This window comes from Manis pentadactyla, chromosome 1 (genome assembly GCF_030020395.1).
Source record: "Manis pentadactyla isolate mManPen7 chromosome 1, mManPen7.hap1, whole genome shotgun sequence".
NCBI classification, from domain to species: Eukaryota; Metazoa; Chordata; class Mammalia; order Pholidota; family Manidae; genus Manis; species Manis pentadactyla.
Genome location: NC_080019.1, coordinates 189,518,399 through 189,544,755, shown reverse-complemented (window position 1 = coordinate 189,544,755; position 26,357 = coordinate 189,518,399). Strand labels below are relative to the sequence as shown.

At 40.0% G+C, this 26,357-nt stretch overlaps 1 protein-coding gene across 10 annotated transcripts in view; it reads right to left on the bottom strand.

Moving 5' to 3' along the window:
• The window catches only part of TTC3 (tetratricopeptide repeat domain 3), a 156,252-nt gene that overhangs the window by 27,557 nt on the left and 102,338 nt on the right, over window positions 1–26,357 (bottom strand). For all 10 annotated transcript variants that reach the window (XR_008998483.1, XM_036899242.2, XM_036899240.2 and 7 more), the window contains one exon: window positions 16,202–16,351. Coding sequence is in view for 9 of the 10 variants with exons in the window: in XM_036899242.2 (XP_036755137.2) it covers window positions 16,202–16,351 (150 nt within the window). In the remaining variant the exon portion in view is untranslated. The remainder of the gene's footprint in view (window positions 1–16,201; window positions 16,352–26,357) is intronic.

The following is a 26,357-nucleotide window of genomic DNA, read 5'->3' as shown; positions in this document are numbered from 1 at the left end:
CATGACCAAGTGGGATTCATTCCAGGGATGCAAGGATGGTACAACATTCGAAAGTCCATCAACATCATCCACCACATCAACAAAAAGAAAGACAAAAACCACATGATCATCTCCATAGATGCTGAAAAAGCATTTGACAAAGTTCAACATCCATTCATGTTAAAAACTCTCAGCAAAATGGGAATAGAGGGCAAGTACCTCAACATAATAAAGGCCATCTATGATAAACCCACAGCCAACATTATATTGAACAGCGAGAAGCTGAAAGCATTTCCTCTGAGATCGGGAACTAGACAGGGATGCCCACTCTCTCCACTGTTATTTAACATAGTACTGGAGGTCCTAGCCACGGCAATCAGACAAAATAAAGAAATACAAGGAATCCAGATTGGTAAAGAAGAAGTTAAACTGTCACTATTTGCAGATGACATGATACTGTACATAAAAAACCCTAAAGACTCCACCCCAAAACTACTAGAACTGATATCGGAATACAGCAAAGTTGCAGGATACAAAATCAACACACAGAAATCTGTGGCTTTCCTATATACTAACAATGAACCAACAGAGAGAGAAATCAGGAAAACAACTCCATTCACAATTGCATCAAAAAAAATAAAATACCTAGGAATAAACCTAACCAAAGAAGTGAAAGACTTATACTCTGAAAACTACAAGTCACTCTTAAGAGAAATTAAAGGGGACACTAACAGATGGAAACTCATCCCATGCTCGTGGCTAGGAAGAATTAATATCGTTAAAATGGCCATCCTGCCCAAAGCAATATACAGATTTGATGCAATCCCTATGAGACTACCAGCAACATTCTTCAATGAACTGGAACAAATAATTCAAAAATTCATATGGAAACACCAAAGACCCCGAATAGCCAAAGCAATCCTGAGAAAGAAGAATAAAGTAGGGGGGATCTCACTCCCCAACTTCAAGCTCTACTATAAAGCCATAGTAATCAAGACAATTTGGTACTGGCACAAGAGCAGAGCCACAGACCAATGGAACAGACTAGAGAATCCAGACATTAACCCAGACATATATGGTCAATTAATATTTGATAAAGGAGCCATGGACATACAATGGCGAAATGACAGTCTCTTCAACAGGTGGTGCTGGCAAAACTGGACAGCTACATGTAGGAGAATGAAACTGGACCATTGTCTAACCCCATATACAAAAGTAAACTCAAAATGGATCAAAGACCTGAATGTAAGCCATGAAACCATTAAACTCTTGGAAGAAAACATAGGCACAAACCTCTTAGACATAAACATGAGTGACCTCTTCTTGAACATATCTCCCCGGGCAAGGAAAACAACAGCAAAAATGAGTAAGTGGGACTATATTAAGCTGAAAAGCTTCTGTACAGCAAAAGACACCATCAATAGAACAAGAAGGATCCCTACAGTATGGGAGAATATATTTGAAAATGACACATCCGATAAAGGCTTGACGTCCAGAATATATAAGGAACTCTCACGCCTCAACAAACAAAAAACAAATAACCCAATTAAAAAATGGGCAGAGGAACTGAACAGACAGTTCTCCAAAAAAGAAATACAGATGGCCAACAGACACATGAAAAGATGCTCCACATCGCTAATTATCAGAGAAATGCAAATTAAAACTACAATGAGGTATCACCTCACACCAGTAAGGATGGCTGCCATCCAAAAGACAAACAACAACAAATGTTGGCGAGGCTGTGGAGAAAGGGGAACCCTCCTACACTGCTGGTGGGAATGTAAGTTAGTTCAACCATTGTGGAAAGCAGTATGGAGGTACATCAAAATGCTCAAAACAGACTTACCATTTGACCCAGGAATTGCACTCCTAGGAATTTACCCTAAGAATGCAGCAATCAAGTTTGAGAAAGACAGATGCACCCCTATGTTTATTGCAGCACTATTTACAATAGCCAAGAATTGGAAGCAACCTAAATGTCCATCAATAGATGAATGGATAAAGAAGATGTGGTACATATACACAATGGAATACTACTCAGCTATAAGAAAAGGGCAAATCCAATCATTTGCAGCAACATGGATGGAGCTGGAGGGTATTATGCTCAGTGAAACAAGCCAAGCGGAGAAAGAGAAATACCAAATGATTTCACTTATCTGTGGAATATAAGAACAAAGGAAAAACTGAAGGAACAAAACAGCAGCAGAATCACAGAACTCAAGAATGGACTAACAGGTACCAAAGGGAAAGGGACTGGGGAGGATGGGTGGGTAGGGAGGGATAAGGGGGGGAGAAGTACGGGGGTATTAAGATTAACATGCATGGGGGGGTAGGAGAAAAGGGAGGGCTGTACAACACAGAGAAGGCAAGTAGTGATTCTACAACATTTTGCTATGCTGATGGACAGTGACTGTAAAGGGGTTTATAGGGGAGACCTGGTATAGGGGAGAGCCTAGTAAACATAATATTCGTCATGTAAGTGTAGATTAGTGATAGCAAAAAAAAAAAAAAAAAAAAAAAAAAAAAGGGCAGTTCCTGTGTGGTAACCTCCAACGAGTTCTACACAAGGGTATAAAGGGCATATAAAAGTGTAGGCAAAGGGTCTGTTTGTGTTTATACAGAGGATCAAAGCCTAATTGGGCTACCCCGAAAATGAACTAAGATACGATATGAAAAAGAACTTCCAACATCTGCACCCTCTGGAAGACTCATGCCAGAAGATGATCATCAAAAAACCCCAACAAAGATCCACGCACTGCTACAGCTGTAGATGCACTCATCCCACCAGTTCCTGGACCTGCCATGGGAATGAGGAAGGAGATATCTAAGCTGGCCTGTGCATACAGTAAAACAACAAAATTGGACTGGATCTATACTGTTGGAACTCAACCAAGAATTTGGAGAAGTGCAAATTGTAGCGCTCCAAAGTCTTACAACTACAAACTATTTATTGTTAAAAGAACATATGGCATGTGAACAGTCCCCAGGAATGGGTTGTTTTAATTTGTCTGATTTCTCTCAGACTGTTCAAGTTCATTTGGACAATATCCACCATATCATAGATAAGTTTTCACAAATGCCTAAGGTGCCTAACTGGTTTTCTTGGTTTCACTGCAGATGGCTGGTAATTACAGATATGCTTTGGTTATGTAACTATACTCCTATTATGTTAATGTGTGTGTGCAATTTAAGTAGTAGCTTAAAACCTATACATGCTGAAGTTACTCTACAAGAAGATATATCAAAGAAATAATCAATCTTCCTATGTTTTCTTCCTTCTGCTACTTCTATAGCTTTTCTTCTTCCTTCCTAATTACAACCCTTAAATAGAATTCGTGCCTCATATCAAATTTACCAACTATCATAATTCTTCCAAGTGGTAAAGATACCTCAAGACAAATGCTGGGCATGGAAGCTACAGGGCATAAATATGCAAAGAAATAAAAAGCTAACCATTTCTAACAATAAGGCTTCTCTCTCACTTACCAACTTCACATTTCCCTGTATGGCCCCGGAAGATGACTGGTTAGCCAGAGACGGGTAAGATTCCTCAAGGGAGGAACAACCTAAGACAGGCACAGTCGCAGGGGGGGCCATCAGGTGAGAAATTGGGGATCAACAGAGGTGAGGCTTAGAACCTCACCCCCCCGTTCTGAGAGAAATCTTCTGCATACGTGGATGTTTTATTGCCCTGGTCTAGCTTGGATTAACACATAGTCTACAGGCACACACCTGATCATCTACATGTGCTCTCTTACAACACTAAACTATGTTTTCTACCTTTATCTTGTATCTACCTACCACTTCAGCATTTTATTAAAAATAATAATAATAAAGAGAGAAATGTGGTATCCACATATAAATCAAGTATAAAAACCAAATGAGTATTCATATTTGAACTGACTGTTTATAGTTCATAATGCATGAGCAAAACCGAAAGTTTCTGTGATGACTGCCCTTGTACTGTTCACTATGTAACTTATTCATTATGTAAGAATTTGTTCTACATGTAAAAACTTGTTTGTTATGCCTCAGAAGATTGGAGACTGACAAAAATTAGGCTTGGGGTGGAATAATGATTGTGCATTGAGCATTGACTCCCCTATACAGAATCTTATTGTCGTTAACAACCATTTGATCAATAAATATGAGAGATGCCCTCACAAAAAAAAAAAAAAAAAAAGGACAGACTTCCAATGGTAAAATAAATTAGTAACCGGGATGTAAGGTATAGCATAAGGAATATAGTCAAGATATTGTAACAGCCTGGTAGGGTGATAGCTGGAACCTAGAATTATGTATATAAATGTTCTACCACTGTGTTGTACACTTGAAACTCATGTAATGTAATACTGTGTGTCAACTACCCTTCAATAAAAAATAATTATTAAAAAAAAAAAAAAAAAAAAAAAAAAAAGAAATACAAGGAATCCAGATTGGTAAAGAAGAAGTTAAACTGTCACTATTTGCAGATGACATGATACTGTACATAAAAAACCCTTTAGACTCCACTCCAAAATTACTAGAACTGATATCGGAATACAGCAAAGTTGCAGGATACAAAATCAACACACAGAAATCTGTGGCTTTCCTATATACTAACAATGAACCAACAGAAAGAGAAATCAGGAAAACAACTCCATTCACAATTGCATCAAAAAAAATAAAATACCTAGGAATAAACCTAACCAAAGAAGTGAAAGACTTATACTCTGAAAACTACAAGTCACTCTTAAGAGAAATTAAAGGGGACACTAACAGATGGAAACTCATCCCATGCTCGTGGCTAGGAAGAATTAATATCGTTAAAATGGCCATCCTGCCCAAAGCAATATACAGATTTGATGCAATCCCTATGAAACTACCAGCAACATTCTTCAATGAACTGGAACAAATAATTCAAAAATTCATATGGAAACACCAAAGACCCCGAATAGCCAAAGCAATCCTGAGAAAGAAGAATAAAGTAGGGGGGATCTCACTCCCCAACTTCAAGCTCTACTATAAAGCCATAGTAATCAAGACAATTTGGTACTGGCACAAGAGCAGAGCCACAGACCAATGGAACAGACTAGAGAATCCAGACATTAACCCAGACATATATGGTCAATTAATATTTGATAAAGGAGCTATGGACATACAATGGCAAAATGACAGTCTCTTCAACAGGTGGTGCTGGCAAAACTGGACAGCTACATGTAGGAGAATGAAACTGGACCATTGTCTAACCCCATATACAAAAGTAAACTCAAAATGGATCAAAGACCTGAATGTAAGCCATGAAACCATTAAACTCTTGGAAGAAAACATAGGCACAAACCTCTTAGACATAAACATGAGTGACCTCTTCTTGAACATATCTCCCCGGGCAAGGAAAACAACAGCAAAAATGAGTAAGTGGGACTATATTAAGCTGAAAAGCTTCTGTACAGCAAAAGACACCATCAATAGAACAAGAAGGATCCCTACAGTATGGGAGAGTATATTTGAAAATGACACATCCGATAAAGGCTTGACGTCCAGAATATATAAGGAGCTCTCACGCCTCAACAAACAAAAAACAAATAACCCAATTAAAAAATGGGCAGAGGAACTGAAGAGACAGTTCTCCAAAAAAGAAATACAGATGGCCAACAGACACATGAAAAGATTTTCCACATCGCTAATTATCAGAGAAATGCAAATTAAAACTACAATGAGGTATCACCTCACACCAGTAAGGATGGCTGCCATCCAAAAGACAAACAACAACAAATGTTGGCGAGGCTGTGGAGAAAGGGGAACCCTCCTACACTGCTGGTGGGAATGTAAGTTAGTTCAACCATTGTGGAAAGCAGTATGGAGGTACATCAAAATGCTCAAAACAGACTTACCATTTGACCCAGGAATTGCACTCCTAGGAATTTACCCTAAGAATGCAGCAATCAAGTTTGAGAAAGACAGATGCACCCCTATGTTTATCGCAGCACTATTTACAATAGCCAAGAATTGGAAGCAACCTAAATGTCCATCAATAGATGAATGGATAAAGAAGATGTGGTACATATACACAATGGAATACTACTCAGCCATAAGAAAAGGGCAAATCCAATCATTTGCAGCAACATGGATGGAGCTGGAGGGAATTATGCTCAGTGAAACAAGCCAAGCGGAGAAAGAGAAATACCAAATGATTTCACTTATCTGTGGAATATAAGAACAAAGGAAAAACTGAAGGAACAAAACAGCAGCAGAATCACAGAACTCAAGAATGGACTAACAGGTACCAAAGGGAAAGGGACTGGGGAGGATGGGTGGGTAGGGAGGGATAAGTGGGGGAGAAGGGGGTATTAAGATTAACATGCATGGGGGGGTAGGAGAAAAGGGAGGGCTGTACAACACAGAGAAGGCAAGTAGTGATTCTACAACATTTTGCTATGCTGATGGACAGTGACTGTAAAGGGGTTTATAGGGGAGCGCCTAGTAAACATAATATTCGTCATGTAAGTGCAGATTAGTGATAGAAAAAAAAAAAAAAAGGGCAGTTTCTGTGTGGTAACCTCCAACGAGTTCTACACAAGGGTATAAAGGGCATATAAAAGTGTAGGCAAAGGGTCTGTTTGTGTTTATACAGAGGATCAAAGCCTAACTGGGCTACCCCGAAAATGAACTAAGATATGATATGAAAAAGAACTTCCAACATCTGCACTCTCTGGAAGACTCATGCCAGAAGATGATCATCAAAAAACCCCAACAAAGATCCACGCACTGCTACAGCTGTAGATGCACTCATCCCACCAGTTCCTGGACTTGCCATGGGAATGAGGAAGGAGATATCTAAGCTGGCCTGTGCATACAGTAAAACAACAAAATTGGACTGGATCTATACTGTTGGAACTCAACCAAGAATTTGGAGAAGTGCAAATTGTAGCGCTCCAAAGTCTTACAACTACAAACTATTTACTGTTAAAAGAACATATGGCATGTGAACAATCCCCAGGAATGGGTTGTTTTAATTTGTCTGTTTTCTCTCAGACTGTTCAAGTTCAGTTGGACAATATCCACCATATCATAGATTTCACAAATCATTCACAAATGCCTAAGGTGCCTAACTGGTTTTCTTGGTTTCACTGCAGATGGCTGGTAATTACAGATATGCTTTGGTTATGTAACTATACTCCTATTATGTTAATGTGTGTGTGCAATTTAAGTAGTAGCTTAAAACCTGTACATGCTGAAGTTACTCTACAAGAAGATATATCAAAGAAATAATCAATCTTCCCATGTTTTCTTCCGCCTGCTACTTCTATAGCTTTTCTTCTTCCTTCCTAATTACAACCCTTAAATAGAATTCGTGCCTCATATCAAATTTACCGAGTATCATAATTCTTCCAAGTGGTAAAGATACCTCAAGACAAATGCTGGGCATAGAAGCCACAGGGCATAAGTATGCAAAGAAGTAAAAAGCTAACTTTTTCAAACAATAAGGCTTCTCTCTCACTTACCAACTTCACATTTCCCTGTATGGCCCCGGAAGATGACTGGTTAGCCAGAGACGGGTAAGATTCCTCAAGGGAGGAACAACCTAAGACAGGCACAGTCGCAGGGGGGCCATCAGGTGAGAAATTGGGGATCAACAGAGGTGAGGCTTAGAACCTCACCCCCCCTGTTCTGAGAGAAAACTTCTGCATACGTGGATGTTTTATTGCCCTGGTCTAGCTTGGATTAACACATAGTCTACAGGCACACACCTGATCATCTACATTTGCTCTCTTACAACACTAAACTATGTTTTCTACCTTTATCTTGTATCTACCTACCACTTCAGCATTTTATTAAAAATAATAATAATAAAGAGAGAAAAGTGGTATCCACATATAAATCAAGTATAAAAACCAAATGAGTATTCATATTTGAACTGACTGTTTAGAGTTCATAATGCATGAGCAAAACCGAAAGTTTCTGTGATGACTGCCCTTGTACTGTTCACTATGTAACTTATTCATTATGTAAGAATTTGTTCTACATGTAAAAACTTGTTTGTTATGCCTCGGAAGATTGGAGACTGACAAAAATTAGGCTTGGGGTGGATTAATGATTGTGCATTGAGCATTGACTCCCCTATACAGAATTTTATTGTCGTTAACAACCATTTGATCAATAAATATGAGAGATGCCCTCACAAAAAAAAAAAAAAAAAAAAAAGGACAGACTTCCAATGGTAAAATAAATTAGTAACCGGGATGTAATGTATAGCATAAGGAATATAGTCAAGATATTGTAACAGCTTGGTAGGGTGATAGCTGGAACCTAGAATTATGTATATAAATGTTCTACCACTGTGTTGTACACTTGAAACTCATGTAATGTAATACTGTGTGTCAACTACCCTTCAATAAAAAATAATTATTTAAAAAAAAAAAAATGTTATTATGTTTCAAACAATAAGGCTTCTCTTTCACTTACCAACTTTACATTTCCCTGTATGGCTCCAGAAGATGACTGGTTAGCCAGAGACGGGTAAGATTCCTCAAGGGAGGAACAACCTAAGACAGGCACAGTCGCAGGGGGGCCATTAGGTGAGAAATTGGGGATCAACAGAGGTGAGGCTTAGAACCTCACCCCCCCTGTTCTGAGAGAAATCTGCATACGTGGATGTTTTATTGCCCTTGTCTAGCTTGGATTAACACATATTCTACAGGCACACACCTGATCATCTACATTTGCTCCCTTACAACACTAAACTACGTTTTCTACCTTTATCTTGTATCTACCTACCACTTCAGCATTTTATTAAAAATAATAATAATAAAGAGAGAAATGTGGTATCCACATATAAATCAAGTATAAAAATCAAATGAGTATTCATATTTGAACTGACTGTTTATAGTTCATAATGCATGAGCAAAACCGAAAGTTTCTGTGATGACTGCCCTTGTACTGCTCACCATGTAACTTATTCACTATGTAAGAATTTGTTCTCCATGTAAGAACTTGTTCATTATGCTTCAGAAGATTGGAGACTGAAGAAAATTAGGCTTGGGGTGGATTGATGATTGTGCATTGAGCATTGACTCCCCTATACAGAATTTTATTGTTGTTAACAACCATTTGATCAATAAATATGAGAGATGCCCTCACCAAAAAAAAAAAAAATGTTATTATGACTTTCTGGCATACAAAGTCAGAGAGGAAATACAACAAGCTATATAACTCAGCATCCACAAAATAAAAACAAGCCTGCTGCACAACAAGCCCAGGTAGTGAAGGCAGAAAGGTAAGATTTCTTAGGGCCTCATAAAGAGGATGCTGCATAAAAGTCCTGGAAGACAAGCACAGAGCTGGCACTTCAGGGAGCATCCAATTACTAACTGTTAAATGAAAGAATGGGTAATATCCTCAACTACAAACTAGGAATAAATAAAGCAACAATCTTCATAGACTATGTAGGCTTGGTATCTTCTGATATAGGCTGACACAGAATATGAAGACACAATTCACTAAAACCAACCAGTTCTGAAGCGGCCCAAGTATACACTGATAACATCAGCAGAGCTCCTAGAATGTACACTAAGATCCAAAGATAACTAAGAAACACCCTTACTCTCAAGGCGATCATTTTGGTAGGGGAAATATGCATAAAAGATAATCAGCACACTGTACACAAAAATTAACTGAAAATGGATTATAGACCTAAACGCAGGAGCTAAAATAAAACCCTTAGAAGAAAATATAGGAGTAAATCTTGGTGAACTTTAACTAGACAGTGGTTTTTTTACATACAACACAAAAAGCATAAGAAACAAAATGAAAAATAAAGAAACTGGACTACATTGAAGTTAAAACCTTTGTGCTACAAATGATATCATCAAGAAAGGGAAAGATAGGAACAAAATGGAGATGGGAAACAGACTTGCAAATATGGAAGATGGGAGAAAATATTTATAAATCTTATTTGATAGCAATTTGTATCCAGGATCTCTCTCTCTCTCTCTGTGCATATATACAAACATGTGTCTAAATATACATGCGTTTATACATATATAAACTCTTGCAATTCAATAAAAAGACAAATAATACAATTAATAAATGGGCCAAGGACTTGGACAGACATTTCTCCAAAGAAGATACACAAATGGACAATAAGCACATGAAAAGATTCTCAACACCATTAGCCTTTAGAGAAATGCAAATTAAAACAACAACGAGAACCACTTCACACCCATTAGGATGGTCACAATAAAAAAGATGGAGGTAAAAACCATTAAAGAGAATGTGGAGAAACTGGAACCCTCGTACACTGCTGGTGGGAATGTTAAAATGGTGCATATTTTGGAACAGTCTATCAGTTTCTCAAATGGCTAAATACAGAGCCAGCATTATGACCCAGCAACTGCACTCCTGGGTATATATCCAAAAGAAGAGGATCACAGGAAGATGGTGGCATGAGTAGTTCAGAGGAAATCTCCTCCCCAAAACATATATATTTATGAAAATACAATAAATACAACTATTCCTAAAAGAGACACCAGTGGATGCAGTACAACAGCCAGGATACATCTACATCTGCAAGAACTCAGCATCACACAAAGGGGATAAGATACAAGCCGCGGCCAGGCGGGACCCGAACGCTCCCCCACCCCAAAACCTGGCGGGAAGAAAGGAGTCGGAATGGGGAGGGAGTGAAAGCCCAGGACTGCTAAACAATCAGCTCTAGAAATCCACACCCGGAACGCAGACACAAGGTGCACGGGGTGCTGGACATTAGAGAAACGGAAAAGCAAAACCTGTGGGCAGGTCCCCACAACCAGCGCCCCTGAGACAAAAGAAAAGCGAGTGCTTTCTGCAACTCTTAAAGAGACAGGGACCCCATAGCTGGACGAAGTTGTCCCGGCAGCTGGGAATACCAGGGAAACTTAGGCGCCCTAAACGGAGGCAGTGCAGCTCTGAAGCCCCTCACAGGACTAGGCAGCCTGCCAGTCGTTCCTCCAACTGGCGCGGATCCCGACACACGGGCCCAGTAGCAGGAGAGTGGGAGCGCGTGCCAGGGGCAGAAGCACTAGAAGGAACCAAGAGCAGATCCGTGTGCTGCAGGAGAGGCTTGTGCTAGCCCGCAGCGGCATGACCAAACAGCCCAGGCACGGCTTGCGTGCACTGGCGGCAGTGAAGCCAGAGCCCGGTAGAAGCCTGCACGGAAAAGCCCCGCGCACACCAGCAGCGGAGCCAGAGGGAGCAGGCGCAATCCCAGGAGCCAACCGGAATCCCAGCCCAATGCACAGCCGCCCGGGCCAGACCCAAAGGCCGCTGCTGTTACACAGCTGCCCGGCAGGGGCGCCGCTAGCATGGAGGAGCGCACCTGGCGTGCCTGCCACTCCCCGCAGGGCTCTGCGCTGCTCTGATGGACACCCCGACCACAGCAGCTTAGGAGATTAACCCGGTGGCTGCTCCAGGAGTGCAGGTAGCCGTCACAGGCAGCGGAGAAGGGCAAGGCATCCAGCAAGCAGGAAAGGACTTTCTTCTCCCAGCTGACACACCCACAACCTGCCTACAGCCACTGCAATCACCATGAAAGGCAAAAAAATCTGGTCCAGTCCAAGATAGTTACACTTGAGAAAGGATCTGCAGAGGCAGACCTAACCAGTCTCCCTGAAAAAGAATTCAAAATAAAAATCATACACATGCTGACAGAGCTGCAGAGAAATATGCAAGAGCTAAGGGATGAAGTCTGGAGGGAGATTACAGATGTCCAGAGGGAGATCACAGAAGTGAAACAAACTCTGGAAGGATTTATAAGCAGAATGGATAAGATGCAAGAGGCCATTGATGGAATAGAAACCAGAGAACAGGAACGCATAGAAGCTGATGCAGAGAGAGATAAAAGGATCTCCAGGAATGAAACAATATTAAGAGAACTGTATGACCAATCCAAAAGGAACAATATCTGCATTATAGGGGTACCAGAGGAAGAAGAGAGAGAAAAAGGGATAGAAAGTGCCTTTGAAGAAATAATTGCTGAGAACTTCCCCAAACTGGGGGAGGAAATAGTTGCTCAGACTATGGAGGCACACAGAACTCCCGAGAGATGGGATCCAAAGAGGTCAACACCAAGACACATAATAATTAAAATGGCAAAGATCAAGGACAGGGACAGAGTATTAAAGGCAGCCAGAGAGAGTAAAAAGGTCACCTACAAAGGAAAACCCATCAGGCTATCATCAGACTTCTCAACAGAAACCTTACAGACCAGAAGAGAATGGCATGATATATTTAATGCAATGAAACAGAAGGGCCTTGATCCAAGGATACTGTATCCAGCACGATTATCATTTAAATATGAAGGAGGGATTAAACAATTCCCACACAAGCAAAAGTTGAGGGAATTTGCCTCCCACAAACCACCTCTACAGGGCATCTTACAGGGACTGCTCTATATGGGAGCACTCCTAAAAAGAGCACAGAACAAAACACCCAACATATGAAGAATGGAGGAGGAGGAAAAAGAAGGGAAAGAAATAATCATCAGACTGTGTTTATAACAGCTCAATAGGCGAGTGAGGTCAGACAGTAAGGTAGTAAGCAAGCTAACCTTGAACCTTTGGTAACCACAAATCTAAAGCCTGCAATGGCAATAAGTACATATCTTTCAATAATCACCCTAAATGTAAATGGACTGAATGCACCAATCAAAAGACACAGAGTAATAGAATGGATAAAAAAGCAAGACCCATCTATATGCAGCTTACAAGAGACTCACCTCAAACCCAAAGACAGGCACAGATTAAAAGTCAAGGGATAGAGAAAGATATTTCATACAAACAACAGAGAGAAAAAAGCAGGTGTTGTAATACTAGTATCAGACAAAATAGACTTCAAAATAAAGAAAGTAACAAGAGATAAAGAAGGACATTACATAATGATAAAGGGCTCAGTCCAACAGGAGGATATAACCATTATAAACATATATGCATCCAATACAGGAGCACCAATATATGTGAAACAAATACTAACAGAATTAAAGGAGGAAATAGAATGCATTGCATTCATTTTGGGAGACTTTAACACACCACTCACCCCAAAGGACAGATCCACCAGACAGAAAATAAGTAAGGACACAGAGGCACTGAACAACACGCTAGAACAGATGGACCTAATAGACATTTATAGAACTCTACATCCAAAATAAATGCAAACATATGTCCACATAAAAACTTGAACTCAGATGAGCATAGCAGCATTATTCATAATAGTCAAAATTAAGTGGAAAGAACGATCATTTGATGAATGGAAAAATAAGATGCAACAGAGCCACACATGGAGTATAATTCAGCAGCAGAAAGGAGTGAACTGCTGATACGTTACATGGATGGATGTACACTGATGAACCTTGAAAACATTATGCTAAGTTAAAGAAAGCACTCACAAAAGACTGTATATATTATGATTCCATTTATATAAAATGCCCAGAATAGGCAAATCCATAGAGTAAATTAGTGGTTGCCTAGGGCTGGGGGAGGGAAAGGAATATGGAGAGCCTGGTAGTGGGTAGATTTCTTTTTGGGATGATGAAAATGTTCTAAATTTAGGTTGTGGTGATGGCTGCATAACTCTGTGCATATACTAAAAACACCTAACTACGTATTTTAAATGGATGGATTTTAAGGTATGTGAATTTTATCTCAATAAAGATGTTTAAAAATGGTAATTACTACCTAAAATATAGTAAGGTGCTTATTACCACTGAACTAAGAAGGGCTTTTAACCAAGCTTCAGGTTGTCATCAGCCACGCTTCTCATGGAAGTGATGCCTGAGCTGGATCCAAAGGATGAGCAGGAAGGAGGCCAGGCTTAGGGAAGAAGGTCCAGAAGGGAGAAAATCACATGACAAAGGCTGTCATTAGTGTAGAGGGCAATGCAGAGAACTGGTAAGGGAAAAGGCTGAAGATGGAGGCAGGTACCAGTGACGGAAGGATTTTTAAGCTCTTGGTAATTACTGAGTGTCATCTACACCCTTTGTCATGGGACCTTGCAGTTCCTGGCACTAAGAGGCAGTCTGCTTCAAGAGCCTACCCCTTGCATCTGAGCTGGCTATGTGACTTCCTCTGCCTAACAGAGTATTAGCAGACCAGTGTCAGCAGAGTTGTGGCAGTGTCGGCAATCCTTGTGTGATGGTCCTTGCTGGCCCTTGCACTTACTGGAAGGGGGAAGACACACAGAGCTGCCCCAGTCAGCCCAGCTCAGGCCATTCTAGTCAATCCACAGCCGGCTGACCCCAGACACATGAACAAGCACAGCCACGACTGCAGAGCCCTCGCTGACCCAAAACGGTGAAAGAGTCCAGCCGAGCCCAACCAGGATCGGCCAACCCAGAGACTCAGCCTCACACACGAATCTCCCTGCTCTTGTACAGATGACAACCTAAGGAACTCAGATGAGCAATTTATCCTGACAGGAAATGGGTATACATTTTATATGAGAAGTCTAATATCCTAATAAGCCTGTAATTTGGGAGGCTAAATAGTAGCTCTTTTAAGAAATGGAGTGAGGACACTGTGAAGTGCAACCACCTGAAAGCAGACCAAGAGAGCCTTGGCAAAGTTAAAAGCACATCAAGAGCCAGCCTGCCAGCGGCACTGCCCCTCCCTCACTGCCCTCCCCATGGAGCGCCTCGTTTACTATGAATTTCTTGGTCAAGGGTACAAAGAAAGAAGCCTTGGTGAACTGCACAAATACAGGACCCAGTCAGACCAGCAGTTTACAAAGTCGAACAAGTCTCTGCCAGAGAGAGCTTCACTCATCAGATGCTGGCCTTAAGTGGGTGAGTCCGCAAACCTGCCTCCTCGCTTAATGGGTGGCCAGGGGCATCCACAAGGGATTTACTGAAACTGACTTCTCCTGAGGCACTATGCAGTCTATAAAAATGTTTTGTTTGGTTAAGCCCTCCAAGCAGTGTTCTCTGAGTCACTGTGTAAGGTTTTATTTTTGTTCATTTTTCTCCTTTCCCAATCAAGAAAACCTCATTCAACCAGGCAACTGAGCAGAAAGTCTGTTTCTTTCTATTCTTCCCATCCTTCAAATCCCCCCAGTTCCATTCCAAATAAAAACAGGTCCTAAGGAATGTTGTGACAGTTACCTTCACAAGCTGGCCCTTTTCTTCTGGATGTGCTTAATTATCAGTGAGTTTCTTGATTAAGGTCCCACTAAACTAATTTTCCTCTATTAATACATTATCCCAGCTATTGATCCAGACTTCTGGAACAAATTCTTCCTTTCTTAAATGAACTAACATCCCTTTTGTTACCTCTATGTAGAAAATCTTAGTTTTTAAAGAAGAAATGCACCATGAGTTCCTCACATCTGTAAGTCCATTAATTCAGTCTGGCCTTGCAACTAACTAGTATTCCTCCAGTAGCCAGTCCCATGTAACTGATGATCAATCTTAGCTAATGGAATCTAAAATCAATAGACACAAATAAGATGCTCTGGGTGACTGTGCAGTCTAATATACCTAAGCTCCATGTTTCTTCTTACATTTCCATAAGAGTAACATGAAGAAGACAGTAGTAAGAGCAGCAATAATAGTGGCAGGCAATACCTACAGAGTTCTTACTATGCACCGGGCAGTTTTAAGTACAAGTATTTATCTAATCCCACAAAACGGGAGCTATTATTACCTAATTTTTCAGCTAAGACACTGAAGTACAGAGAAGTTAAGTAACTTGCCCCAAATCAGAATTAGTGTAGAACCGCGCCTGGGTCTGAGACCGGCCAGTCTGACTCCAGGGCTTACACTCTGAACCACTAATACTGCACTGCCTCTCAAATAGAAACAAGAACTTAACTCAAAACTGAGTCACCAGAAAAGTTTTAGTTATTCAAGAACACGAATTTCCGAGAAATGAAAACCCAGATTCATGACCCTTTTCTTATATGGCAAGTTGTAGGGGTTCTAAAACATTGTAAGAAATCACTGTCACTTTCAGTGACTGCATTGGGGTATGGGTGGGGACTTGATAATATGGGTAAATGTAGTAACCACATTGTTTTTTTCATGTGAAACCTTCATAAGAGTGTGTATCAATCATACCTTAATAAAAAATTTTTTTAATTAAAAAAAAATCACTGTCACTTTAATATGTCATAGAGAACTGTGAAAAAGGCAATACTGAGAAAAGATCCTTTGTCTAGCCAATAATGCAAGCACAACTCTGACTATGGCCCACGCTCCTAAAGGTTTCAGGCTTACCTTGTTTTCCTCTAAGTTTCTTTTCAACTTTTCTTCCAGGTCCCTGGTCTCTTCTGAGCCCTTGAGTTGGCTCTGCTCATAATTTTCACAGGCTTCCTTAAGTTTCTCTTGTAAGACTTGGTACTCCTTTTCAATCTGTGAAATATCCCCCTAAAAGTAAATTACAAAATTACCTATTAAAAGAGGTGAAAAATGCCTATTTCTGATACTGTTCTGAAATATCACCTAAAAAAACAAGGGAGAACAACAGGTAGACGAAAATTTACAAGGGAAATGTCATAATAATTCAAGAATTAAAAACCCCTAAACACTGTTTAGCAAATCCAGCTCTTTTTAAAATACAATTATTCATATTACTGGAATTTATAATAAAACTTTCAATCTATATTATAGTTTTGAATATTTTAGAAGGGTTTAGTATAAATAGCTTAATGTAAACATCATTCTCCAAAATTAACATAAGGAATTATTTATTAGGTTTAAAAAGCTGTACATATTATGGTTATTTTAGATATGAAGAGAACACATTTAACTTTGGTCCTACTTTTAAGTGTTCAAACAGAGAGTTGATATTTCAAAAAGACAAGTCAAAATATTACCAATGAACTATTTTCAGTTATGTAACTGTCTCTTGGAGCAGCTTTAAAAAAAACACACCCAGAAGCAATACTATAATGTGAAATATTGGCAAATCGTAAACACCACTTGGGGTATTTTTAAAAAACTTTCATACTGCTAAGAATGCCAGCAATCACACATTTTTTTCTGAAATAGCATCTGTGTGAGCTGACAGCTCCTTCCAGCTGCAGGCGCTTGCTCTACCCAGATGTGAGGGGCCTTGGCAGCCAAGCTCGGAAGTTTATCCCAAGGGCACAAACCAGGTCCATCTTCCCCATCTCCTGCCCCTCTCCCAGCAGCTAGGCATCTTCCAAGTATAAAAAGGCAGAGAATCAAGGTTTTAAAATTCTGTGAATTAGCAGTTAGAGAACTGTCAGCTATGGCCAGCATGACCATACACGTGAGTTTTCCTTGGAGCATCCCAGCTATTGTCCGTCCAGACTAAAAGTCAGCACTATGAATAAAGTCCATGTTTAAGTAATAAACTGAATGGTCAACCCTAGTATGACTGTAAGACTTTAATGTAATAAGACTTTGTAATATTGTAGTAACTATGTATAGTGATAGATGGTAATGACACTTACCATGGTTTTGTAATATATATAAATGTCAAATCACCATGTTGTACACGTAAAACTAATATAATATTGTATGTCAACTATACTTCAATTAAAAAGAAGAAAAAAGACCTTATGATTTAACATCTTAGTTACCTCTATTTTTATTCTCAATTCAGCAAAAGGACCACAATCAATAGTAATTGGGTACTATGAATTAACTCATATGCCCAAATTACCCACAGAGACAGGCAGGAAGTTATATACCACCTCTAAGCTATTAAACTTAAATATCACCACAATTCTATTTTTTTTTTTTTTTTAATAATTATTTTTTATTGAAGGGTAGTTGATACACAGTATTACATTACATGAGTTTCAAGTGTACAACACAGTGGTAGAACATTTATATACATAATTCTAGGTTCCAGCTATCACCCTACCAGGCTGTTACAATATCTTGACTATATTCCTTATGCTATACATTACATCCCGGTTACTAATTTATTTTACCATTGGAAGTCTGTCCTTCTTTTTTTTTTTTTTTTTTGTGAGGGCATCTCTCATATTTATTGATCAAATGGTTGTTAACGACAATAAAATTCTGTATAGGGGAGTCAATGCTCAATGCACAATCATTATTCCACCCCAAGCCTAATTTTTGTCAGTCTCCAATCTTCTGAGGCATAACAAACAAGTTTTTACATGTAGAACAAATTCTTACATAATGAATAAGTTACATAGTGAACAGTACAAGGGCAGTCATCACAGAAACTTTCGGTTTTGCTCATGCATTATGAACTATAAACAGTCAGTTCAAATATGAATACTCATTTGGTTTTTATACTTGATTTATATGTGGATACCACATTTCTCTCTTTATTATTATTATTTTTAATAAAATGCTGAAGTGGTAGGTAGATACAAGATAAAGGTAGAAAACATAGTTTAGTGTTGTAAGAGAGCACATGTAGATGATCAGGTGTGTGCCTGTAGACTATGTGTTAATCCAAGCTAGACCAGGGCAATAAAACATCCACGTATGCAGAAGATTTCTCTCAGAACGGGGGGGTGAGGTTCTAAGCCTCACCTCTGTTGATCCCCAATTTCTCACCTGATGGCCCCCCTGCGACTGTGCCTGTCTTAGGTTGTTCCTCCCTTGAGGAATCTTACCCGTCTCTGGCTAACCAGTCATCTTCCGGGGCCATACAGGGAAATGTGAAGTTGGTAAGTGAGAGAGAAGCCTTATTGTTTGAAAAAGTTAGCTTTTTACTTCTTTGCATATTTATGCCCTGTGGCTTCTATGCCCAGCATTTGTCTTGAGGTATCTTTACCACTTGGAAGAATTATGATACTCGGTAAATTTGGTATGAGGCACGAATTCTATTTAAGGGTTGTAATTAGGAAGGAAGAAGAAAAGCTATAGAAGTAGCAGACGGAAGAAAACATGGGAAGATTGATTATTTCTTTGATATATCTTCTTGTAGAGTAACTTCAGCATGTATAGGTTTTAAGCTACTACTTAAATTGCACACACACATTAACATAATAGGAGTATAGTTACATAACCAAAGCATATCTGTAATTACCAGCCATCTGCAGTGAAACCAAGAAAACCAGTTAGGCACCTTAGGCATTTGTGAAAACTTATCTATGATATGGTGGATATTGTCCAACTGAACTTGAACAGTCTGAGAGAAATCAGACAAATTAAAACAACCCATTCCTGGGGACTGTTCACATGCCATATGTTCTTTTAACAGTAAATAGTTTGTAGTTGTAAGACTTTGGAGTGCTACAATTTGCACTTCTCCAAATTCTTGGTTGAGTTCCAACAGTATAGATCCAGTCCAATTTTGTTGTTTTACTGTGTGCACAGGCCAGCTTAGATATCTCCTTCCTCATTCCCATGGCAAGTCCAGGAACTGGTGGGATGAGTGCATCTACAGCTGTAGCAGTGCGTGGATCTTTGTTGGGGTTTTTTGATGATCATTTTCTGGCATGAGTCTTCCAGAGAGTGCAGATGTTGGAAGTTCTTTTTCATATCGTATCTTAGTTCATTTTCGGGGTAGCCCAATTAGGCTTTGATCCTCTGTATAAAAACAAACAGACCCTTTGCCTACACTTTTATATGCCCTTTATACCCTTGTGTAGAACTCATTGGAGGTTACCACACAGGAACTGCCCTTTTTTTTTTTTTTTTTTTTTTTTGCTATCACTAATCTACACTTACATGACGAATATTATGTTTACTAGGCTCTCCCCTATAAACCCCTTTACAGTCACTGACCATCAGCATAGCAAAATGTTGTAGAATCACTACTTGCCTTCTCTGTGTTGTACAGCCCTCCCTTTTCTCCTACCCCCCCATGCATGTTAATCTTAATACCCCCCTACTTCTCCCCCCCTTATCCCTCCCTACCCACCCATCCTCCCCAGTCCCTTTCCCTTTGGTACCTGTTAGTCCATTCTTGAGTTCTGTGATTCTGCTGCTGTTTTGTTCCTTCAGTTTTTCCTTTGTTCTTATATTCCACAGATAAGTGAAATCATTTGGTATTTCTCTTTCTCCGCTTGGCTTGTTTCACTGAGCATAATACCCTCCAGCTCCATCCATGTTGCTGCAAATGATTGGATTTGCCCTCTTCTTATAGCTGAGTAGTATTCCATTGTGTATATGTACCACATCTTCTTTATCCATTCATCTATTGATGGACATTTAGGTTGCTTCCAATTCTTGGCTATTGTAAATAGTGCTGCAATAAACATAGGGGTGCATCTGTCTTTCTCAAACTTGATTGTTGCGTTCTTAGGGTAAATTCCTAGGAGTGGAATTCCTGGGTCAAATGGTAAGTCTGTTTTGAGCATTTTGATATACCTCCATACTGCTTTCCACAATGGTTGAACTAACTTACATTCCCACCAGCAGTGTAGGAGGGTTCCCCTTTCTCCACAGCCTCGCCAACATTTGTTGTTGTTTGTCTTTTGGATGGCAGCCATCCTTACTGGTGTGAGGTGATACCTCATTGTAGTTTTAATTTGCATTTCTCTGATAATTAGCGATGTGGAGCATCTTTTCATATGTCTGTTGGCCATCTGTATTTCTTTTTTGGAGAACTGTCTGTTCAGTTCCTCTGCCCATTTTTTAATTGGGTTATTTGTTTTTTGTTTGTTGAGGCGTGAGAGCTCCTTATATATTCTGGACGTCAAGCCTTTATCGGATGTGTCATTTTCAAATATATTCTCCCATACTGTAGGGATCCTTCTTGTTCTATTGATGGTGTCTTTTGCTGTACAGAAGCTTTTCAGCTTAATATAGTCCCACTTACTCATTTTTGCTGTTGTTTTCCTTGCCCGGGGAGATATGTTCAAGAAGAGGTCACTCATGTTTATGTCTAAGAGGTTTGTGCCTATGTTTTCTTCCAAGAGTTTAATGGTTTCATGGCTTACATTCAGGTCTTTGATCCATTTTGAGTTTACTTTTGTATATGGGGTTAGACAATGGTCCAGTTTCATTCTCCTACATGTAGCTGTCCAGTTTTGCCAGCACCACCTGTTGAAGAGACTGTCATTTCGCCATTGTATGTCCATGGCTCCTTTATCAAATATTAATTGACCATATATGTCTGGGTTAATGTCTGGATTCTCTAGTCTGTTCCATTGGTCTGTGGCTCTGCTCTTGTGCCAGTACCAAATTGTCTTGATTACTATGGCTTTATAGTAGAGCTTGAAGTTGGGGAGTGAGATCCCCCCTACTTTATTCTTCTTTCTCAGGATTGCTTTGGCTATTCGGGGTCTTTGGTGTTTCCATATGAATTTTTGAATTATTTGTTCCAGTTCATTGAAGAATGTTGCTGGTAGTTTCATAGGGATTGCATCAAATCTGTATATTGCTTTGGGCAGGATGGCCATTTTGACGATATTAATTCTTCCTAGCCACGAGCATGGGATGAGTTTCCATCTGTTAGTGTCCCCTTTAATTTCTCTTAAGAGTGACTTGTAGTTTTCAGAGTATAAGTCTTTCACTTCTTTGGTTAGGTTTATTTCTAGGTATTTTATTTTTTTTTGATGCAATTGTGAATGGAGTCGTTTTCCTGATTTCTCTTTCTGTTGGTTCATTGTTAGTATATAGGAAAGCCACAGATTTCTGTGTGTTGATTTTGTATCCTGCAACTTTGCTGTATTCCGATATCAGTTCTAGTAGTTTTGGGGTGGAGTCTTTAGGGTTTTTTATGTACAGTATCATGTCATCTGCAAATAGTGACAGTTTAACTTCTTCTTTACCAATCTGGATTCCTTGTATTTCTTTATTTTGTCTGATTGCCGTGGCTAGGACCTCCAGTACTATGTTAAATAACAGTGGAGAGAGTGGGCATCCCTGTCTAGTTCCCGATCTCAGAGGAAATGCTTTCAGCTTCTCGCTGTTCAATATAATGTTGGCTGTGGGTTTATCATAGATGGCCTTTATTATGTTGAGGTACTTGCCCTCTATTCCCATTTTGATGAGAGTTTTTAACATGAATGGATGTTGAACTTTGTCAAATGCTTTTTCAGCATCTATGGAGATGATCATGTGGTTTTTGTCTTTCTTTTTGTTGATGTGGTGGATGATGTTGATGGACTTTCGAATGTTGTACCATCCTTGCATCCCTGGGATGAATCCCACTTGGTCATGGTGTATGATCCTTTTGATGTATTTTTGAATTCGGTTTGCTAATATTTTGTTGAGTATTTTTGCATCTACGTTCATCAGGGATATTGGTCTGTAGTTTTCTTTTTTGGTGGGGTCTTTGCCTGGTTTTGGTATTAGGGTGATGTTAGCTTCATAGAATGAGTTTGGGAGAATCCCCTCCTCCTCTATTTTTTGGAAAACTCTAAGGAGAATGGGTATTATGTCTTCCCTGTATGTCTGATAAAATTCCGAGGTAAATCCATCTGGCCCGGGGGTTTTGTTCTTTGGTAGTTTTTTGATTACCTCTTCAATTTCGTTGCTGGTAATTGGTCTGTTTAGATTTTCTGTTTCTTCCTGGGTCAATCTTGGAAGGTTATATTTTTCTAGGAAGTTGTCCATTTCTCCTAGGTTTCCCAGCTTGTTAGCATATAGGTTTTCATAGTATTCTCCAATAATTCTTTGCATTTCCGTGGGGTCCGTCGTGATTTTTCCTTTCTCGTTTCTGATACTGTTGATTTGTGTTGACTCTCTTTTCTTCTTAATAAGTCTGGCTAGAGGCTTATCTATTTTGTTTATTTTCTCAAAGAACCAGCTCTTGGTTTCATTGATTTTTGCTATTGTTTTATTCTTCTCAATTTTATTTATTTCTTCTCTGATCTTTATTATGTCCCTCCTTCTGCTGACCTTAGGCCTCATCTGTTCTTCTTTTTCCAATTTCGATAATTGTGACATTAGACCATTCATTTGGGATTGCTCTTCCTTTTATAAATAGGCTTGGATTGCTATATACTTTCCTCTTAAGACTGCTTTTGCTGTGTCCCACAGAAGTTGGGGCTTAGTGTTGTTGTTGTCATTTGTTTCCATATATTGCTGGATCTCCATTTTGATTTGGTCATTGATCCATTGATTATTTAGGAGCGTGTTGTTAAGCCTCCATGTGTTTGTGAGCCTCTTTGCTTTCTTTGTACAGTTTATTTCTAGTTTTATGCCTTTGTGGTCTGAAAAGTTGGTTGGTAGGATTTCAATCTTTTGGAATTTTCTGAGGCTCTTTTTGTGGCCTAGTATGTGGTCTATTCTGGAGAATGTTCCATGTGCACTTGAGAAGAATGTATATCCCGCTGCTTTTGGATGTAGAGTTCTATAGATGTCTATTAGGTCCATCTGCTCTACTGTGTTGTTCAGTGCTTCCGTGTCCTTACTTATTTTCTGCCCAGTGGATCTATCCTTTGGGGTGGGTGGTGTGTTGAAGTCTCCTAGAATGAATGCATTGCAGTCTATATCCCCCTTTAGTTCTGTTAGTATTTGTTTCACATATGCTGGTGCTCCTGTGTTGGGTGCATATATATTTAGAATGGTTATATCCTCTTGTTTGACTGAGCCCTTTATCATTATGTAGTGTCCTTCTTTATCTCTTGTTACTTTCTTTGTTTTGAAGTCTATTTTGTCTGATATTAGTACTGCAACCCCTGCTTTCTTCTCACTGTTGTTTGCTTGAAATATGTTTTTCCATCCCTTGACTTTTAGTCTGTACATGTCTTTGGGTTTGAGGTGAGTTTCTTGTAAGCAGCATATAGATGGGTCTTGCTTTTTCATCCATTCTGTTACTCTGTGTCTTTTGATTGGTGCATTCAACCCATTAACATTTAGGGTGACTATTGAAAGATATGTACTTATTGCCATTGCAGGCTTTAAATTCGTGGTTACCAAAGGTTCAAGGTTAGCCTCTTTAGTATCTTACTGCCTAACTTAGCTCGCTTATTGAGCTGTTATATACACTGTCTGGAGATTCTTTTCTTCTCTCCCTTCTTGTTCCTCCTCCTCGATTCTTCATATGTTGGGTGTTTTGTGCTGTGCTCCTTCTAGGAGTGCTCCCATCTAGAGCAGTCCCTGTAAGATGTTCTGTAGAGGTGGTTTGTGGAAAGCAAATTCCCTCAGCTTTTGTTTGTCTGGGAATTGTTTAATCCCACCGTCATATTTGAATGATAGTCGTGCTGGATACAGTATCCTTGGTTCAAGGCCCTTCTGTTTCATTGTATTAAATATATCATGCCATTCTCTTCTGGCCTGTAGGGTTTCTGTTGAGAAATCTGACGTTAGCCTGATGGGTTTCCCTTTATAGGTGACCTTTTTCTCTCTAGCTGCCTTTAACACTCTTTCCTTGTCCTTGATCTTTGCCATTTTAATTATTATGTGTCTTGGTGTTGCCCTTCTTGGATCCTTTCTGTTGGGGGTTCTGTGTATTTCCGTGGTCTGTTCGATTACTTCCTCCCCCAGTGTGGGGAAGTTTTCAGCAATTATTTCTTCTAAGATACTTTCCATCTCTTTTCCTCTCTCTTCTTCTTCTGGGACCCCTATAATACGGATATTGTTCCTTTTGGATTGGTCACACAGTTCTCTTAATATTGTTTCATTCCTGGAGATCCTTTTGTCTCTCTCTATGTCAGCTTCTATGCGTTCCTGTTCTCTGATTTCAATTCCATCAATGGCCTCTTGCATTCTATCCATTCTGCTTATAAACCCTTCCAGAGTTTGTTTCATTTCTGCGATCTCCTTTCTGGCATCTGTGATCTCTTTCCGGACTTCGTCCCATTTTTCTTGCGTATTTCTCTGCATCTCTGTCAGCATGTTTATGATTCTTATTTTGAATTCTTTGTCAGGAAGACTGGTTAGGTCTGTCTCCTTCTCTGGTGTTGTCTCTGTGATCTTTGTCTGCCTGTAGCTTTGCCTTTTCATGGTGATAGGAATAGTTTGCAGAGCTGGGACGAGTGACGGCTGGAATGACTTCCTTTCTTGTTGGTTTGTGGCCCTCCTCTCCTGGGAGAACAGCGGCCTCTAGTGGCTTGTGCTGCGCAGCTGCTCGCAGACAGGGTTTCTGCTTCCTGCCCGGCTGCTATGGAGTTAATCTCCGCTGTTGCTGTGGGCGTGGCCTGGCTCGGGCAGCTACTCCAAAATGGTGGAGTCGCGTTGGAGCAGGAGCTGCTGGGAGGCTATTTATCTCCGTAAGGGGCCTCCCTGCTCCCTGCAGCCCAGGGTTTAGGGTGCCCAGAGATCCCGGATTCCCTACCTCTGGATTAAGTGACCCGCCCTGCCCCTTTAAGACTTCCAAAAAGCACCTGCCAAAACAAAACAACGACCACAAAAAAAAACAAGAAAAAAAATTTTTTTAATTAAAAAAAAAAAAATTTTTTTAATTAAAAGAAAAAGGTGGTCGTTCGTTTTTCTTTATTCTCCGGTGCCAGCCTCAGGCCTCTGCTCACCGGTCTTTCTGCCCTGTTTCCCTAGTATTGGGGTCCCTGTCCCTTTAAGACTTCCAAAAAGCGCTCGCCAAAACAAAGCAGCAAAAAAGCAAAAAAAAAAAAAAAAAAAAAATGGTCGCGCGCTTTTCTTATGTCCTCTGTCGCCCAGCCTCCAGTGCCTGCTCACTGTTCTTGCTGCCCTGTTTTCCCAGTATCGAGGGCCCTGCACTCTGGCCCGGATGGCTGGGGCTGGGTGTTCGGCAGCCCTGGGCTCCGTCTCCCTCCCGCTCTGCCTGCTCTTCTCCCGCCGGGAGCTGGGGGGAGGGGCGCTCGGCTCCTGCGGGGCCGGGGCTTGTATCTTACCCCCTTCGCGAGGCGCTGGGTTCTCTCAGGTGCGGATGTGGTCTGGATATTGTCCTGTGTCCTCTGGTCTTTATTCTAGGAAGGGTTGTCTTTGTTATATTTTCATAGATATATGTTGTTTTGGGAGGAGATTTCCGCTGCTCTACTCACGCCGCCATCTTCCGCCCCTCACCTCACCACAATTCTTTAAGACATATATTATTTTTACCTTTTATAGATCAGAAAACCAAGGTCTGGAGAAATTAGACAAGTTTTCAAATCCCCAAAAGAGAGCAACAGCACTGAGACTGATTTCCAGTCTCAGTGAGAAGCCAACAATTGGCTATGCTAATGCCAATGCCCTGAAACCAAGAGCTAATTTAACAAGCATTTCTGATTTCTTCCAACACTGATGAAGATATCTGAGTGTCAAAAAAACACTGACTCACCAAACAACACACCATATCTGGTTTAAAAAATGAGGCAAGAACTCAACACCAGTTATTTTATTGGTGCATACACATAAATGCAAAAATTTCCATTACAGCACTGTTCATAAGTGTGAGAAGCTGACATAATCTAAATGTTCAATGATAAGAAACCAGTCAAATAAATTATCATATATTCATACAATGGAATACCAAGTGTGCATTAAAAATGATGGTAAAAATATTTATTTACTGATATGGGTTAAAGTCCATAACATAACAAAGATGAAAATTTCAAATATAATG